General features: G+C 41.3%; 1 protein-coding gene across 1 annotated transcript in view; it reads right to left on the bottom strand.

Annotated features, from left to right (window-relative positions):
* Window positions 1-19,104, bottom strand: part of LOC126203612 (lysosome membrane protein 2-like) — a 438,898-nt gene that overhangs the window by 134,928 nt on the left and 284,866 nt on the right. The window contains exon 3 of the mRNA XM_049937979.1: window positions 16,639-16,802. Within this exon, the coding sequence (XP_049793936.1) occupies window positions 16,639-16,802 (164 nt within the window). The remainder of the gene's footprint in view (window positions 1-16,638; window positions 16,803-19,104) is intronic.

A 19,104-nucleotide genomic window follows, 5' to 3' on the forward strand; every position in this document is an offset into this window, starting at 1 on the left:
GTAATGCGGAATGCATGTGCTGATGCTAGAAAAGTTCATTTGAAAAGCTCACTGCCGATTTCGTTCAACACGCTTCTCGAATTAGTGTTTATCCACTGACTGGTGACCTCGTTGCCGACCAGACATCTATTATTCCGTCCCTTCTTGCTTGCTTCCTCCCTTCTTTCAGTCATTCATTCTTTCTCCATGCATTTTAAAAACCATCATTGATAAAACTGGAGCACTAGCCCAGCCGTACAAGCTTGAGAATGGAAGTCAGTCGAGATCTGTTAAATGGAATAACTCCATTACATTCGTTTAAAGTTGGTTAGAGAAATCACAATAACGGTTTCGTCTTCCTGACTCCAACGGTTTAACCACTGTGCACTTGGCTTGATAACAACCAAGATGGGCAAACCAAGTACATGTTGTAGGACTGTATAAATTACAACACAAGCCCAGTATACTAAACAATTCACTTGGAAAAGAATGGAATAAGTACGTGGATAAAAAAGCCGAGCTTACGCGAAAAAGAAGCTCACAGAAATTTAAAAAAAAAGATTATTTTTGGACCACATCTCTTAATTCGTCGCTCCGACATGAACAAGTGACGCATGAATTTGCTGAAGTGGCCCAAGGACATGGATCCAGTCTTCTGAATCTGCTGAGTCACGAACTTAAGGACATGGATCCAGGCTTCTGAATCTGCTGAGTCACGAACTTGTGGCCTCACCTGCGCGGCGATCTCCAAACGCTGATCTGGAATACAGTTAACACACCGTCCAGGCAGCTGCACAAGCATTTACTTCTTTAGGCTTCGGCAGATGATCTGACAGAAAGAGGATTGGTCGCTTCTCATTGAAGACAGTCGACGGAGTCACTTTCTAAGCCTTAGCAAATACCAACTATGATTTCCGCTTGTCTATCTAGCAGTTCGGATTATTAATAAAAACTGCGAATAGCCATTGCTCCTTGCAGTGTTCATAGCCTACGTCCTGCAACAGCAACAAAGATTATTTGCCGATTAAAAAACTGCCGGCTTCTCAGGTGTGAGTGCGCGTGGAGATGTGCTATCGGTAACCGGTTCGGGGGTATTCCTGGTGTACTCTATCTTGCACATTAAGCAAGTAATAAGTTAACATTCTTGATTGAACGGCGAATGGCAAAGAATATCTTTATACTTCATCTAAATTATCTCTCTCTCAATGTCGTCGCAATAAGAAGTGTCTTTTCTATACTCAAAATTGATTTTCAGAATACGAAATTGGTGATTGAAAAGCGTGCGCGTCTTATTGCATTTCTTCCAACTCTGGCGTTAAACTGTTCGGAGCTGTAGTCAAATAAAGGGGACGGGATCATAATAAATAAACGACATAATTATGAGAAAAGACGACTGTCTGTGTTTATCATAAGTTGGTGGTAGAGTATTCGAATTTAACATTATCTACAGGCATGCTCTACATCAAAAAGTATAAGAAGTTAACTGTCTTAAACATATAGGGAACAGCAGCTGTTAAGTGGGGTGTTATTGGCGTGTGGAACAATCAAGAAAAATTTGCACTTATCTTTTCCACATAATGTTAACCCGATGTAAAACGGCAGTGGACACGGCAGCCTTAATTTTAATGTCTGTCTATATAATGTCGCGTTCGCAACCATGCCTAATGCTGTTTCCTGTGCCAATAAAGATTTTTTCATCGTCTGTAGAAGTCATAAGCAAAAATTAGTAAATAAATAAATATGTTTGATGCAGACAAATAAAAGTTAAAAGAACGGTCATTTATTGAACGGATATATTTCCGGCCACTGCAAAATACAATGAGAAAGTAGATTTGGGTTTCATATTGCAACTCTGATGCCACGTTGAGCGATAATCTTACCTTTAATATCTCGGGAGCTTTAAAAATATTAAATTAATCAAATCATCTTGCTCGTGTCATTCTCTTTTGCCACGAGTCAAAATATTCGTTTCTTTTAATACGAATATAAGGCGTAGCTTTTAAGTGCCTTGTGTAAAATGTCTAAATCGTCTTGTGTAGGGCTTTTTTTTATGTTCATCGACGTTCATATGATTACCGAGGGCAGTGTTGTTCTGATCATTTGTGCGCTCTCTAAATCGAACTGCTTAGTTCCTGCCCGTCTAACCAACATAACATTTATTTCGGTCTTGGCAGACTATTTTATAAACGCTCGAATTCACGAATTTATAACGTTTTTCGCCGATTGCGCTGCGTAATCTTGCTTCCCAAGTTCCTATAGTGTGAAAACCTACCTTCACTTTAGCCTAATGTTGTGATGTCTCTTTAAGACTTGCCGCTGGGTCTTTGAGTATCTGCAGTGCCATACATCACTCCGTGAGTCACTGATGACGGGCTTGGTATTCAGTTCAGGGCTTTAGCGTTAGGACAGGCGGTCAGTAACCATGCCAACACGCACTTCGTTCCCATTGTCGGCTTTTCTTCCACTACTAGGAATCGAAGCGAATACTTCGGGGTGGAGCTACAGTGCACTAAGGCGCGATAAGTGACTGTTACTGCTACAACCGCCTTTTCTTGTTTCGCTATATTTTATTATTCCCAGTCGCGTCTCACCTTTTCCACTTTAAGGCATCTTCAGTGGTATCTAGAATGATATATTTTTCATGTGTGTTCTTTGTGTGTTTTTTATGGAAATAAGTGATCGCATTTTTTGGTTGGCACCTGCGTTTCCTCTCATCTTGTCGCATGTTGGAGGTCGCATATAATTTCATATACGAAAATAAGTGCGTTTTTATGTTTCGAATTTTTTCTTCAGAATTCGAATGGTTTTCCCTTGTTGTGGCGCAGTATTAGTCTTGTGTCACTAGTTGCAGGTATTTGATCGAAATTTGTGATGTAAAGACTTTACTGTAAGCTCACTTTATATCTCACCCTGTTTGGTTTGTTTACGGTTATTCAGTGCGAGTTTTATGTAATAACTGTCAGACAGTGGCTGAAAGTTTTGGTGTTTAGCTGATTTGAGTTTTGGTTCAAATGTTTTACGAAGTGATTCATGGACAACTGAGTTGAAAGGGGTTGAGTGGTATTATTATTATTATTATTATTATTATTATTATTATTATTATTATTATCTTCTTTCCTTTCTCAGACCTTAGGTCTGGTTAAAAATGGAAAGTGACGCGGATCTTCATCAAGCGTGACTTCCTTTTAACTGTACGGTATATGTTACATCGCATTTAGGAACTTTCAGGTCATTGAACATGTATCAATAATTACAAATTTTTGAAGTTGTATATATATGTTTGGATGTAGCTGTATTGCGTTGATGTACTGGTGGATATTGTGTGGTATGACTCCTGTAGTTGATAGTATAATTGGTATAATGTCAACTTTATCCTGATGCCACATGTCCTTGACTTCCTCAGCCAGTTGGATGTATTTTTCAATTTTTTCTCCTGTTTTCTTCTGTATATTTGTTGTATTGGGTATGGATATTTCGATTAGTTGTGTTAATTTCATCTTTTTATTGGTGAGTATGATGTCAGGTTTGTTATGTGGTGTTGTTTTATCTGTTATAATGGTTCTGTTCCAGTATAATTTGTATTCATCATTCTCCAGTACATTTTGTGGTGCATACTTGTATGTGGGAACGTGTTGTTTTATTTGTTTATGTTGTATGGCAAGTTGTTGATGTATTATTTTTGCTACATTGTCATGTCTTCTGGGGTATTCTGTATTTGCTAGTATTGTACATCCGCTTGTAATGTGATCTACTGTTTCTACTTGTTGTTTGCAAAGTCTGCATTTATCTGTTGTGGTATTGGGATCTTTAATAATGTGCTTGCTGTAATATCTGGTGTTTATTGTTTGATCCTGTATTGCAATCATGAATCCTTCCATCTCACTGTATATATTGCCTTTTCTTAGCCATGTGTTGTATGCGTCTTGATCTATGTGTGGCTGTGTTAGATGATGCGGGTGCTTGCCACGTAGTGTTTTCATTTTCCAATTTACTTTCTTCGTATCTGTTGATGTTATGTGATCTAAAGGGTTGTAGAGGTGGTTATGAAATTGTAGTGGTGTAGCCGATTTATTTATATGAGTGATTGCTTTGTGTATTTTGCTAGTTTCTGCTCGTTCTATAAAGAATTTTCTTAAATTGTCTACCTGTCCATAATGTGGGTTTTTTATGTCGATAAATCCCCTTCCTCCTTCCTTTCTGCTTAATGTGAATCCTTCTGTTGCTGAATGTATGTGATGTATTCTATATTTGTGGCATTGTGATCGTGTAAGTGTATTGAGTGCTTCTAGGTCTGTGTTACTCCATTTCACTACTCCAAATGAGTAGGTCAATATTGGTATAGCATAAGTATTTATAGCTTTTGTCTTGTTTCTTGCTGTCAATTCTGTTTTCAGTATTTTTGTTAGTCTTTGTCTATATTTTTCTTTTAGTTCTTCTTTAATATTTGTATTGTCTATTCCTATTTTTTGTCTGTATCCTAGATATTTATAGGCATCTTTTTTCCATCGCTTCTATGCAGTGGCTGTGGTTATCCAATATGTAATCTTCTTGTTTAGTGTGTTTTCCCTTGACTATGCTATTTTTCTTACATTTGTCCGTTCCAAAAGCCATATTTATATCGTTGCTGAATACTTCTGTTATCTTTAGCAATTGGTTGAGTTGTTGATTTGTTGCTGCCAGTAGTTTTAGATCATCCATGTATAGCAAATGTGTGATTTTGTGTTGGTATGTTCCAGTACTATTGTATCCATAATTTGTATTATTTAGCATGTTGGATAGTGGGTTCAGAGCAAGGCAGAACCAGAAAGGACTTAATGAGTCTCCTTGGTATATTCCACGCTTAATCTTTATTGGCTGTGATGTGATAGTATTTGAATTTGTTTGGAAATTAAGTGTGGTTTTCCAATTTTTCATTACTATGTTTAGGAACTGTATCAATTTAGGATCTACTTTGTATATTTCCAATATTAGTAGTAACCATGAGTTGGGTACACTATCAAAAGCTTTCTGATAATCAATGTATGCGTAGTGTAGCGACCTTTGTTTAGTTTTAGCTTGGTATGTCACCTCTGCATCTACTATCAGTTGCTTTTTACATCCCCGTGCTCCTTTATTATTATTATTATTATTATTATTATTATTACTATATTATTATATTACTATTATTATCATCATATTGTGTTGGATTGTTACTCTATTATTTTATCTGTTAGTGTAAAACAATGAGTTGTTTGGGATGTGAACTTTGTCATTCAACAGGGTTTTCTTTTCTGCTTTGCTTTTCTGTATGTGGTAATCTTCTTGTAAGGTTAGGAGGTGTTTTTATGGCTGATTGTAACTATTTTCATGCCGTATTCTCTAGGGGTTGGTTTGTGATTGTTCTCTTAGGTGTTCTGCTCATGCAGAGCGATTTGTCCCACACTTCCAGGCTCTCATGCGTTCCTTGTATCTGACATCAAATGTTCTGCCTGCAATCTACACACCTGATAAAAAAAAGCTATAATTCTGATTTGTTTGCCTCGGAGGGGAGTCCTCCAATGATATTACACTCGATCCCCCATAGCATCCCGGGGCTGGTTGGAGGGGGAGGAGGACAACTTTGAAATCTTCAACAGGAACCCCGCTTTTTATTGCAGATTACGATCCTACGGCAAAACATACGTAAGTTTTGCCTGACATTTTTTCCTTTCGCCACAGATGGCGCTGTACTCTGAGGAATAGAGACGGGTACGCAATAGTAATTTACGAGATGCCACTCAATGGCCCTTTAATATCCGATGGCACGTGGACCCCACTTCCAAGCTGCGAGGATAGAACAGACCAGTATTTCATAATTTCTAATTGGAAACCCTACTCGCAACGTTGTATTCCTCCGACGTATCGAACAGGGGACCACCCGATGAGCCACTGTGCCACGTTTTAACCACGTTTTCTGAGCAGCATGCTTTGCGTTTTGAGCGCTCAAAAAGCATATATAGTATCATTTATATTTAGAAGTTCGTTAGTATAGCAGGAGGCGCAACCAAAAACAAATAGTTCCTAAGTGATTTTCCATAGTAACTGGTGATTCCACAAATATATTTACGACAAAGAAATGGTTCATTTAACATAGGGTTTTTTCGCTGTCCTTATCCTCTTTCTTTCCTCTTTACTACAATTGTGATCAACAGGAAGGTGAGTATCTTGACCTGAACAATGCAGTTCATTTCAAGTCGATGTATGACATGTTCCACGCATGCATCAGATTGCTGCCTTCAATATTTCGCAAAAATTTCAAGACGAACAATAACATTCTTGGCCAATAATATTACGGAAAGGGACAAACATCTTTTTCTATTTCACTGGTGCTCACAAAGAGAAAATACAACAAAATTTTGTCAGTGGAACGGTGCACCTTCAGAACTGCAATCGATATCTCGTGAAGAGAGGAACACCGCGATCTAGCACAAGGCAATGTCCGCAGTGAACACGTCCGCTAAAATAGTTGGGAAACGGACTTAGTAAGAGACCAGGCCGAAGCGTCATAAAAGCAGATTTTCACCTGTCTCGCTACGTCAACAAAGCATAACGTGGCTGAAACTGCGCAGACGCCTGTTTCATGTTTAACACGCTCCTAGGCTATTTTTGCGAGGAGTGTACTGCGTGCGTTGACATGTGCAGAGCCAGTTTAAGGGCCAAGCAGAGAGGGACGGCGAAAGAAGTGCATACAGGGACCTACCATAATTAGTGGCGAAAACTGACAGGAGCGGAAGTATAAGAGGGACACGGGACTTTGAGGGAACAATGAAATAACATATTGCTTGCGTGGAAAAATGTTCTCTAAGTAGCCCCGACACAAGCTATACTGTTATACTTTCTTTTCATGAGATCCTGAATGCGGTTCAAACAGAATATCGTTGACATTCTTAAGTTACCGGATGTATTGGTGCATATCGCCGTCTTCCTTGCACTACACCCGACAACTCAAAAATGTCAGCAAATCGCCGGGGTAGCCTCACGAATTATTGCATTTGTCCCATTACACTGAAGCGCCGAAGAAACTGGTATAGGAATCCGTACTCAAATACAGAGATACGTAAACAGTCAGAATACGGCGCTGCGGTCTGCAACGCCTATACAAGACAAGTGTATGACGCAGTTGTTAGATCGGTTACTGCTGCTACAATGCAGCTCATCAAGATTTAACTGAGTTTGGTTGGTTCAAATGGCTCTGAGCACTATGGGACTCAACATCTGAGGTCATCAGTCCCCTAGAACTTAGAACTACTTAAACCTAACTAACCTAAGGACGTCACACACATCCATGCCCGAGGCAGGATTCGAACCTGCGACCGTAGCAGTCACGCGGTTCCGGACTGAAGTGCCTAGAACCGCATGACCACCGCGGCCGGCTAAGTGAGTTTGTTTGCTCAAGGGGACGCACGAGCGATGGGACAGAGCATCTCCGAGGTAGTGGGGATTTTCCCGTCCGACCATTTCACGAGTGCACCGTCAATGTCAGGAATCCGGTAAAACATCAACGTGCGACGTGCTGTTCAGAAGAGATCTCCACCCTCTCGTACTCTTGCGGATTTATGGGCAGCCCTGTAGGACTCATGGTGTCAATTTCCTCCAGCATTACTTCAGACATTATTCGAGTTCATGTCACGTCGGGTTGCGGCACTTTTGCGTGCTCAAGGGGACGCTATACGGTATCAGTCAGGTGTACCAGTTTCTTTGGCTCTTCAGTGTATAAACGGAGGCCATGGCACGTGGATCGAATTTTATTTAATCAAGGTTTAGATAAAATTCTGAGCTGAATGAACTGTAGTCAAAATAGTGACGGTATTTTCTGTTACGCTTTCGGGCAATGAGGATTTTCTAGACAAAAGATGACAGTGGAAGAAAACAACGTAGTAACGGAATGTGCAGATTCCACGCCAGGAGTACTTGCTTCGAGTAGCCTCCAACAGTATGTCGCATGTGCTCGTAATTAGTGGAGCAATTACCAGTGCGATGAAGGAATGCGGAGATGAATTGTCATCTAACCGGCAAGTCTCGCAATAAAACTTGTTTCTGTGACGGTTTTACATAACCTGGTGAGGGAACGACATATCAGTGAAACAGCAGGAATTTTATGCTCTTGCAGAGCAGATCCCCTACACTTCAAATTCGGCAACCTCTTTACTTTCTCAGGAAAGAAGAGTCCTTTATTTTTCAAGTTTTTGGCTTGGTTAGTCTTGTGGCGAATAGACATGATAAAAAAAGGAATGATGCGTGGAGGTGCAATAATTATAAAAGCTGGATGCAAGGTAATGTAAAAGGAATTTACAAAATCATTTATAGAAAGTCTGTGAAAGGAAAAAAAGTCTCAAAAACTGGAATAATGTCGTAATTAATCTACTTCATGCGAAAGGTTACAGTAAATTAAAAGTACCATTGCAGACCTTTCCTTCCCGTACTGAACAACATATACTCTGAGTAATGTTACACATCATTGATTCTGATCACCCAAATCGAACAGGCGTCTTTAAAAGTGAATGCAGCATAACAAACTATCCCAAGTCGTGAATCAAATTTTAGAGCGGAGCACTGATTATGGATGATCACTTTCTCTAGGGCTTCGAGATTTGTGGAGCTATGTGAGGACTGCCTTCGAGATACCTACACAGTCGGAAGGAGACTTAGTTGCACGGGTTGTGACTGCGGCAGGAAAGACGAGCTGCACAACATTCATTTTCGACCGAATAAATTATTACAATTATTTCGTAAATGTAATTTATTTAACTGCGCCGTGCTAGTTATACTGAGCAGTTTCTACACTTAAATACCTGATAACCCGGCACTGCTCGGACATTAGTTTTGCCAATTTTCTATTAGAAACGAAAACAAAAACAGAAGTGTTTGTAGCGTAATATGCAAAAAAAAAAAAATTCATTTCCATGTGTTCATGAAATTTCGAAACATTTAAATAAGCTGTTCACATTTCGTCTTTTAGATGCTGCGTACGTTTTTTGCGTACACGTACTTGTCTTTTAAAAATAGTTGTGCTAGAAGTATTGGGTCTACAATTGTAATTAAATAGTAAATTAAACATTTTTACACCATTTACATACAAAGGTCACTGCTCCATAGGTTGTAGCAGTGTCACTAGACTCGTGGAGGCTGACAAGAAATTTAATCCAGGTAAACGATTAGTTGATAGTCTCAAGACTTCACATCGAGTACTGTGTTGGCGATCGCACGGACTGAAGGCGATGCAAGGAAAGCGAAGGAAGATAGTAATGCCGCGCACGTGTGAAGCACGTGGAGACAATACAGGCGAGCGGCTGAATAGCAAATGATCGAAGATCCCAGTACAGCAGCGTGTGAAGTCAATGGGTACTCCTTGCCGTTCTTTTCGCGAAGAATCAGCTAATGTTTAAGTTATATAGTGACGTTATCTAGTGACTACATTGGCTCCATCGTCCATTAGCGCACTGAACTGTCCTTAACTGCAGCTACTTGTTTCCTTTTACTCTGGTAATACTACTAGCGCAAAATTTACTTTCATTTGCCACTAAATTCTTTATTTAAATTCCTTGGCGTCCATTTAATCGGAATTGATTACGTTGATCAATAGTTTCGATCTGCACACGATATGATCTACACACACCACTCCTGTGAGTTCAGAGCGTCACACACAGTAAGCAGTCTCATAATATTGCGGTATTCGTGGATGTGGCCGCCAGTGTTTTATCTTGCTAGAAGCTCGCCTTGGTGCAGTTTGATACACGTGAAGTAGCATGTGGTACAAAAGTGGAGTGCGGTACAAGCAGCAGATGGTACAGTATGTACCATTCCCGTGGGGGAGTCCGCTAATTGTACTGAACTTGCTTCTGGTTTGTCGGCACATTCGGGCGTCAGGCGCCAAAACGCCTAATTTCTCTTATTAATTATTTATATACTTTTCATTGTAATTAACCCAGTTTTCAGTATGATAATCTCTCATGGTTTTCCTACGAGACTACCGGATTTGTTTATTAAATTTCACTAGTTGTGAGAAACGTAAGGGTAAGATATTGCAAGGGAAGTGCTTCGGACACCTTGGGGTCGCTTTGGCGCGCCCGGGTGACTAAGCACATCGGCTGCGCTGGTCACTCTGTTTCGAGTGTTCTTCAGAGCCGGACGTGTATCTCTGTTTCCGACTGACATGTCGTACTCGGAAGTTATCAGAAAAGTAACCATACTGTTAAGAGAGCTATGTCGAGTTTTGTAGAAGACAGTGTAAAAAGTGATATTTTAGAATATAAATAAACAGGATACATTAATAAGAGGAGTCGCCTACCATCGTATCAGTGCTACAGATCTTCCCCTCTGTAGATACAGAGACTAACCTGGGAAAATGCCATCCCACAAAAAAAAGCACAAACCCAAGTTCAATTTCGAGATCAGATTATAACAGCCTCCGCCGAAGAAGATCTCACGACCGACGAGCTGTCTTCTGTGCTGGGGACACAACTTTAGAAGACGACAGGTTGGTGGAAAGAACGGTTAGTGACTCTCATTCAGTCTCTACAGATCTCTCCAGCTTCCAGAGCTCACTTCCAACACGACAATGTCTAATTTTATAATATGTTCAACTCGTGTAGGCCCATACTGTGTACAGACCGAAACTGGTAATCATTGTAATGGATTGCGGTGATCTAAAGGTAATTTAATTTCCATGATTAGGCTGATGGTGGTTTCATTGACATTGAGTTTCTTCTTGGACTATGATCCTCTTTCGATAGGTAGAAGTGTCGGGCAAAAATATGGAAACATCGTGAGAAATGCTTGCTTGGACATAAATGCAGATGCTAGCAAAGCCTGCAGTTTGCGCTTTTGTATTTGACCACGAACGGCGCATGTGGAATGAACTGAACACGTTCCGGGTGTCAGTCGTGGTCAGAATCGTTCTCTGTGTAGTCGTAGGAGCAGTATGTCGAAGCCAAGTCAATTCTAATGTGGGCGAATTGTTGATACTTCCGCAACCAAGATAGCAGAAGTGTTCGGTGTTCCAAGAGACATCTAAAGTTTATACCGCGTAACGGGAAAGCGAAACAAAATCCGCTAAGACACAACACAGGCGAAAGTGTGCGTTGAACGATTGTGACAGACGGTCGTTGAATAGGACTGACGAAAATGAAGAGGACGACAGCTGCAAAACTTAATCCAGAACTGAATGTCGCACTCGTGAAATCTGTCAGCACCAAAACAACATGACGGCAGCTCCGTAAGTTGGGAATTGCGGGGTGGGCTGGAAGTGCAGAACCACTCATCAGTGATCCAAATGTTCGTAACAGGAAAACGTCGTGCCGGAACCATAAAACATGGACTGTGGAGCAATGGAACAAAGTAATTTGGTCGGATGAGTCTTGTTACACACTCTTTCTAATTTCTGGCCGAGTTGGGTTCCACGAGCCAAACATGGCGAGGGTTCGTGATCATTAGGGCAGCCTAATCGGGGTATTCCATGGGCCCCATAGGTACCCTGCAAGGTAACATTATTGCCAAGTACTACGTGATCGCCGGCCGGGGTGGCCGAGCTGTTCTAGACGCTACAGTCTGGAACCGCGCGACAGCTACGGTCGCAGGTTCGAATCCTGCCTCGGACATAGGTGTGTGTGATGTCCTAAGGTTAGTTAGGTTTAAGTAGTTCTAAGTTCTAGGGGACTGATGACCTCAGACGTTAAGTCCCATAGTGTTCAGAGCCAGTTTTTTAACTACGTCATCATTTCGGCTGATCAGGTCCATCCCATTGTATAATGTTTGTTCCCAATGACGACATTGTGAGCACGGGTTTTGTAAGCACGAAGATGAATTTTCGTATCTCCTCTGGCCACCACATTCGGCAGATATCAATTCGCGTTATTGAGCCTCTGTGGTCTATTTTGGAGAGAGGGGAACATTATCACTATTCACCTCCATCGTCGTTACCTGAGCCTGCCACTATTTTGCACGAAGAAAGGTAGACGTTTTCCTTGAAAAACGGACAGGACATTTCTTTATCCATTCCGAGACGTCTGGAAACTGTTTTGTATGCCAATAGTTTTGCTACACCGTTCTGGGCTTGACAAAGTGTGTTGTTTTTGGTGTTTACATATATTTTTCCACCACATGTATTCGTATGTGCCGTAGTGTGCGACTAAGTAAATATCCACAGAGACAGAATGAGGTCTTTGAATTTCGTACCAACCTGCAGTTATATACAGCGTTCCCAGTCCTACTTATACGGAGAAACTGGAGTAACAGGAATATCGGCTTCGTGTGAAACAGTCTCCGCAAGCACCAGGCAAGCGATTTCGATCATGAATCCGAGTTACTAACGAACGGGCTACGGCTGTGAAGTTTGTCTAATAGTTTGCGTATCAAGACATGCAACATTTTATAACGAGATTAGATAGTTCATACTTTTTGAGTTGGTAAATTACATTAACATCGTTTCAAATGTGATTGCTCCATCGAGTAAATTAGCTTACGTCCAACGTCCACTAATCGCCATTGGTAAATGTTATTGCAGTTTGCTATTATATTGACGTAGAATTTGCATCTTTGTATCGGCTTCTGACGTTCTTTATGCTGACAACAATTTATCTTTTTGAAAATTTTGCAATTTAAAGGGTTTAGTGGGACAGCTTGACGTCTGTCCTAATTTCACTGTTAATATTCCAAAATTTATTCCTTTCGTTCGAACCCAATATGACAATTTTTTCGTTTACTATTTTCAGACAATTCTTCTAATCTCATTTACTGTCTTCTTACTTGATTCTTCAATGACTGTTAATCCCACCATTCACATTTCTTTCTGGTTACTAAGTTATTAATTATCCTTGATTCTTTTGTTTTGAACCGATTGCCATCTCTACAAATCGTTACTGGACAAAGGTAAAACTCGTGACCGGCCTACTGACCACAGCAGGTAAAGTGCAGTTTTTCTTCGACACGACACTTGGAGGGGGAGGGTAGACGGCCCATCGTTCTGGCCACCTTTTACCACCAGGAAAGATCACCGGTACTAATTTGATAGCTGGCTACGTGCATACCCAATACTAAACCCAGGACCTCCACAGCCTGAATTTAGTGCTCTCCTTGCTAGACCACGACGGCCCCTTACTGTTACAGAAATAAAATAAATTTGATTTGACAACTATTTCAGTTGCAAAAATCAATTTATACCACCAGCTTACTTGTGCGGCTCGGTGGTAAAGTGGGTAAGCATCTAACTACAAATCCAAAATATTGTGATTCAGTGCACAGTCTGTCCTAGGAATTTTGCTGTCGCTTCATCTCAGGTGATGATATGTACTTGTAAAAAGTGCCGTGCCGAAGAATGGATTCAAGTCCACTATAAATTAAGGGTCCACGTAGAGCTAGCTGCGTCAGTCTGTTCAAAGGTCGCAGGAGGGCAAGAGCATGCATACATAAATATATGTCTAATAGGAATATTTCTAATGAAGCAATCTTGAGGGAAAATTTACCTTTAAAACTTTCGTAATTTAGAATGAGCGAGATACGAAAGCTTGAGTGTGTCTCTCTATTACTCTTGCATTCTGCACCAGCACACCCAAATTGGTTTGTAGAATCTATGAGACTGGAGATACACCACAAGACTTTAGCAAAAACCCTAAAGGTAGCAAGGACAAATAACTGCGAAAACTATCATAGAAGCAGCTGACAATAATAACATACAGAATGGAAAAGAAAATTGGGAATCTGTTAGATGACAAACAGTATGGCATTAGGAAAGATAAATGCACCACACAGGCAGTTCTGCCATTGCGATTGGTAATGGAAGGAAGACAGAAGAAAAATCAAGATACGTTCATAGAATTCATTGACCTTGAATAAAAAAAATGTTCAAATGGCTCTGAGCGCTATGGGACTCAACATCTTAGGTCATAAGTCCCCTAGAACTTAGAACTACTTAAACCTAACTAACCTAAGGACATCACACACACCCATGCCCGAGGCAGGATTCGAACCTGCGACCGTAGCAGCCCCGCGGTTCCGGACTGCAGCGCCAGAACCGCACGGCCACCGCGGCCGGCTACCTTGAATAAATTTTCGATAGTGTAGAACGGTATAGTATGTTCGAGATTCTTAGAAAAATAAGAGTAAGCTACAGGGAAAGACGGGTAACACAGAATATTAATAAAAACCATACGGAAAAACAAGAAAGAAAGAATAAGAAGCAAGTGTTCGGGTTAAAGATTGTGCAGGACAGGAATGCAGTATTTCGCCACCACTTTTCAATCTATCAAACAATCTAAGAAGCAGTGTCGAAAGTAAACGAAAAAGTCAGAGATGGGAGTTAATTTTATGATGGAAATATATCAACGAAAAGATTCGATGCGATACCTATCCTCAGACAAAGTTAAGAAAAATTATTGTAGGACGTGCTGAATGGAATTACCAGTCTAATGAGCAGAGAAAACTGTTTGAAATTATACCGAGGAAAGAATAAAATAATGAGGAGTAACAGAAATAAGACCAGCGATAGACTAACAGGAAAATTGGTGACCAAAAAGTGTAAGAAATAAAGGAGTTTTGCTGTCTTAGAAGCGAAATAAAGTATGGCGGACGAAGAGAGGGGGACAGATTAACGCAGGCGATAAGGGCATATCTAGCGATATCGAAAATCGGCCTTAACTCGAGGAAGAAATTTCTGAGAATGTACGTTTGGAGCCGAGCGTTGTATGAAAATTAATCATGGACTGTGGGAGAACTATAAAAGAAGGGAATCTAGACGATGGGTATGTGGTGCATTAGAAGGATGCTCAGAATTAGGTAGTCTGGTAAAACAGAATGAAGAGGTTCGCTACACAATCGGAGAAGAAAGAAACATTTGGTTAACATCGACAAGAAAAGATTGGATGAGAAAATAGGCGTTACGACACCAGGCACTAAGTTCCGTGGTATTTGAAGGAGTTGTAGAGTTTAACAATTGTTGTGGAAGATATATTTGAATATATCCGACAAATAACTGAGGACGTGAGATGAACAGGTTGGACACAAGAGCCGCATCAAACCAGTCTGAACACTGGTAACAAAAGACACTCTTCACCTATTGCCATATCATCGCTTTCTCATTTTATGACATTTCTCTATTTCTACATGCGATAACCTCTATCTACTACCGATACATATTCATACATTCTACGAACCTGTTTCGGATGTACGCCCGTAGATGCCATTTAACTTCTATGTACTGTTTCGGCAGACCTCACTCCTGTTCCTATAAATACCAACAACCCCGTTATACTAAGAAGGCTCACTTTCTTCTCGCCTGATCCGTCTGTATCCTACCTATAGTGTGTCCAAAATAAAAGCGGCAACGCTCAGCAACAAATAAGTTGTGATTTTACAGTTTCCCACACGCCTTATCTACAATCACATAACGGGAATGGTTATTTGTCACCGCTTCGTTTGTTGCTGGTTGCTTTCAGCTGCTTCGAGTTTATTTTCCTCATTCTTTCAGTTTTTCGAGTAACGTATGTTGGATTACGTGTCTATAGTTAAAGCTTATATCTGTTGTGGTTCATTTGACTCGTGAAATTATCCTTAAACAATTCCCGAGCTCCAGTATTCCTACAAAAAGTGTTCAGAAGTTGATAAAGTGGTGGCTCAGTGGCGATATCTCTAATTCCATGCGTAACCGCAAGCTTTCGTCTAACTCCGGAACTAATTGCACGCATTTTGCAGGAAATAAAAGCTAGTCTGAATACAAATTAACTGCCATATGTACAGATGTACTACCTAAAGTAACAGGCGAAAATTTGTGCGGGACCGGTACTCGAACCAAGATTTCCCGCGAGCTGTTGCCTCACGACTTAGGCCATCCGAGGTCGCACATCTCTTACAATTAATCTGAATTTCATTATTTGAAAACCGTAGTTTGTCATCAAATACGAAAATGAACTGTCAGGCAGCTTTCGCAACAGAATGGCGATAAACGTACTAAATCCTTACACATGAAACCCTATCGCGATGCATGTGTTCAGGCATTACTTCGAAATGATCGAGAAGGTTAGGTATTGCGAGTATTTTCTTAGAAAGACTGTGGATGGCGAATTGTACCTGCTAATGTATTTTACGCGTGATGAAGGTGCGTTTCACCTTTGCACACATGTGAATGGACAGACTAATCGACGCTGGGGTCACTGAAAAGCCACACATTGTACATCAAATCTTCTTCACGATTTAAAGAAAGAAAAATAGAGTTGCTGCGCGGTTTCTGGCAGGCGAATTATCGGCCCGATATGTTTTACAAGTACTGTCGATACAGTGGTGCATCTTCAAATTTTCAAGAATTTCTACTCTCTATTAAAGGAAAATTAAAGGCAGTACTGAGTTTTCCAGCAAGGTGCAACTACATGTGATACGTCTCGTCTACAGCTGTGTTAAATTCGCGAAGAGTTCACTGGAGACTGTCCAATTAGTGAAGATGTGTAGCCGCCTTTCACCAAGCATGTCTGCTTGCGCTTTTGACTGCAGGAACATTAAAAATACCCAAACTATACTTAATAATCCTAAGGCTGTAGAGTAACTAGAAGAAAACTTCGCCACAGTGTTGGAACAATGCTGCTTTTATCTTGGACGTAGTGTATTACGCATGCAGGCTACGGAAATGTGAGTAGTTAGAATGTGTCGTCAGCTTACCTGAACGCGAAAGGCCCCACTTCGTTGACACGCAGCTTCTCCGCATTCCCGGCTTCGAACTCGAGCGCGTTGCTGTAGTTGAAGATGTAGACTCGCACCAGCGGCTGCACCGGGGGATCCACCCACCACTGGAACGTCTGCGTGTCGTTCCGGATCACGAGATTCTGCGGAGACACACGCAACGAATGCCTGTTAGGCAATACAAGAGTGAACATGCTGCTCCAGATACGTTTCCAGAGATCATCTAATGACCAGTTGAATAATAGACGTGGTAAATTTAATAGTCAATAAGGACCCCTATACTCCGACTTAAAATACATACATGTACAAGCATATTTCATTAAATTATACATTGCTGTGTAAAAATTCGGGACGAGATGGATAAAGTAAACATTAGCAACTCGGTGGAAAGAAATGTAAGTGCGGTCTCCCTGCTGTGCACACGAAGCTGGACGCCACACGGGCCAAATGGGCTATAGCGACGCCACAGGAGGTGGTTGGGGATCGGGACACGGCAGTGTGTGTCAGTCAGCGAGACGTTGCGATGCACGGTGGTGGTGGTGGTCTTCATTGCAACATGACCCGGAAAAAAACATTTGAATGCTCTCGCACGAGGAAGACTCATCGGAAAATTGGAAGAATGACAAAGTGTGGTGAGTGTAACCCTAGAATTTGGTACTGCTCACACCACTGTTTCACTTGCATGGGGAGCGTTCCGAAACACAGGCACTACTGCCAGAAGGAGAGGAGATTGTCGTCGGAGATCAATTGCACCCGCTGATGACCGATGCGCTGTGCAAAAAGCAAGAAAGGACCAACGTCAAAAAGCGAGTGCAGTTGCTACGACATTTAATAGGACTGCAAGGCACGAAGTCTCACTTTCCTCAGTGGCAGGGCATGGGGGTGGTCTTGTTGCCCGACGACCAGTACGTTATCATTCATTGACGCCCAAGCATTGGCGCCACTATTTGCGATGTTGACAAGCGGATAGGGAGTGATCCAACAATGGGGGGGGGGTCGCATGCTTTTCTCGGATTAGAGCAGGTTCAGTCTGAGAAGTCATTCTGGATGTACTCTCGTATGGCGAAAGATGGGACAACGTCATGCATTCAGGAATATTGTCGAAAGCGATCGATTTGATGGTCCAGGGGTTATGGTGTGGAGAAGCATAATGTTTCATGGGCTTACTGACGTGCAAATCTTGCTGACGATAGTGATCACACGTCCTATTGAAAACCACGTCCCGCCTTTTATAATGCCTTGGAGACCACCGTAACTTGTGGTTATTTCTGTGTCATTGTCTTAGGATAAAAGTGTTATTTCTGTTCCTAAGACAAAGACCGTGCAGATATCGGTACAGTCTCCGAACTTTAGCACTCGTAGCGCTGGGATAGCTGCTACCTGCCGTCAACTCCAAACTTTCGATACACCAGCGCCACTGCCCACAATAGTGCCCAACAAAGAAAGCCGTCGCAGGCCGTGTGTCTTGCGTGTTTACCCTTGTTTTTCTACAAGGTTTTAGCAAGCATAAAATCAGAATCTCTGTGCGTATCTGCCTCATTTCTGAAGCAGAAATAAATGAAAATTTTGTCTGTGTTCTCTGTACGTCATTCTGTTGAACAAAGAGGAAGAAAAAGATTTGAAGCTGGTCGTACGATATTTACGGAAATAATCAGCTGTTATTCTGTCCAGTATTGTAAGCATGAATGTTTCCTACCAGACCACTGGAGCATCGAACAAATATTTGTCTATTGCCCCAAGACATCTCTTACGTTTCACAAGCTGTGGAATAACTTTGCAGTTCCTGACCATTTCATTAAACATTTTTCGTAGAGATATCCATTATTTACAGCTGCAAACTTTGATCCCTCAATGCCCTGCCAAACTTTGGGCGTTCAGTAGAATGCCCTATTTCTCCGTTTGTCTTTTTCACCGTATTACGCAGCTGCGCAATTACTCTTGAGTAGACTTTCCATATACTCCCTAAATCTCTCAGGTTTTCTTCCTTTACTTCTGAAGGCAGTGCCTATAAGCACTAACTTCGGTAAACTTCTTCCATTTCTCCTGTACTCAGGCCATTCACTGACATTTCGCATTCGTTTCTCTCGCACTGTGTTGAAAGAAGGAAGTTAAATAAATACATTTACACACGTAATTCAGGAGTATAACCGCTGCCCTCAGGAATGTGACCACAAAATCTCTCGTTGCTGTGTGTTGATAACTGGTAACAAATTAGGCGGCGCTGAATAGAATCTAACGCCAAAGAAATGTATGGCTCAATTTAGCTAACAAAGGATCGATGGCAGAAAAGTCCTGTGGCATCAAGGAATAGTCACTTTGGTAATGGGGGGAAGTGTGAGCGGAAGAAATTGTAGTGGGGGAAATTACGGTTTGGGTACAACAAACAAGTTCATGTTGGTTGCTCTATTAATACAGTGTAACGTTTCTCATGTTTACTTTTGTGAA

Source organism: Schistocerca nitens, chromosome 9, assembly GCF_023898315.1.
Source record: "Schistocerca nitens isolate TAMUIC-IGC-003100 chromosome 9, iqSchNite1.1, whole genome shotgun sequence".
Classification (NCBI taxonomy): domain Eukaryota; kingdom Metazoa; phylum Arthropoda; class Insecta; order Orthoptera; family Acrididae; genus Schistocerca; species Schistocerca nitens.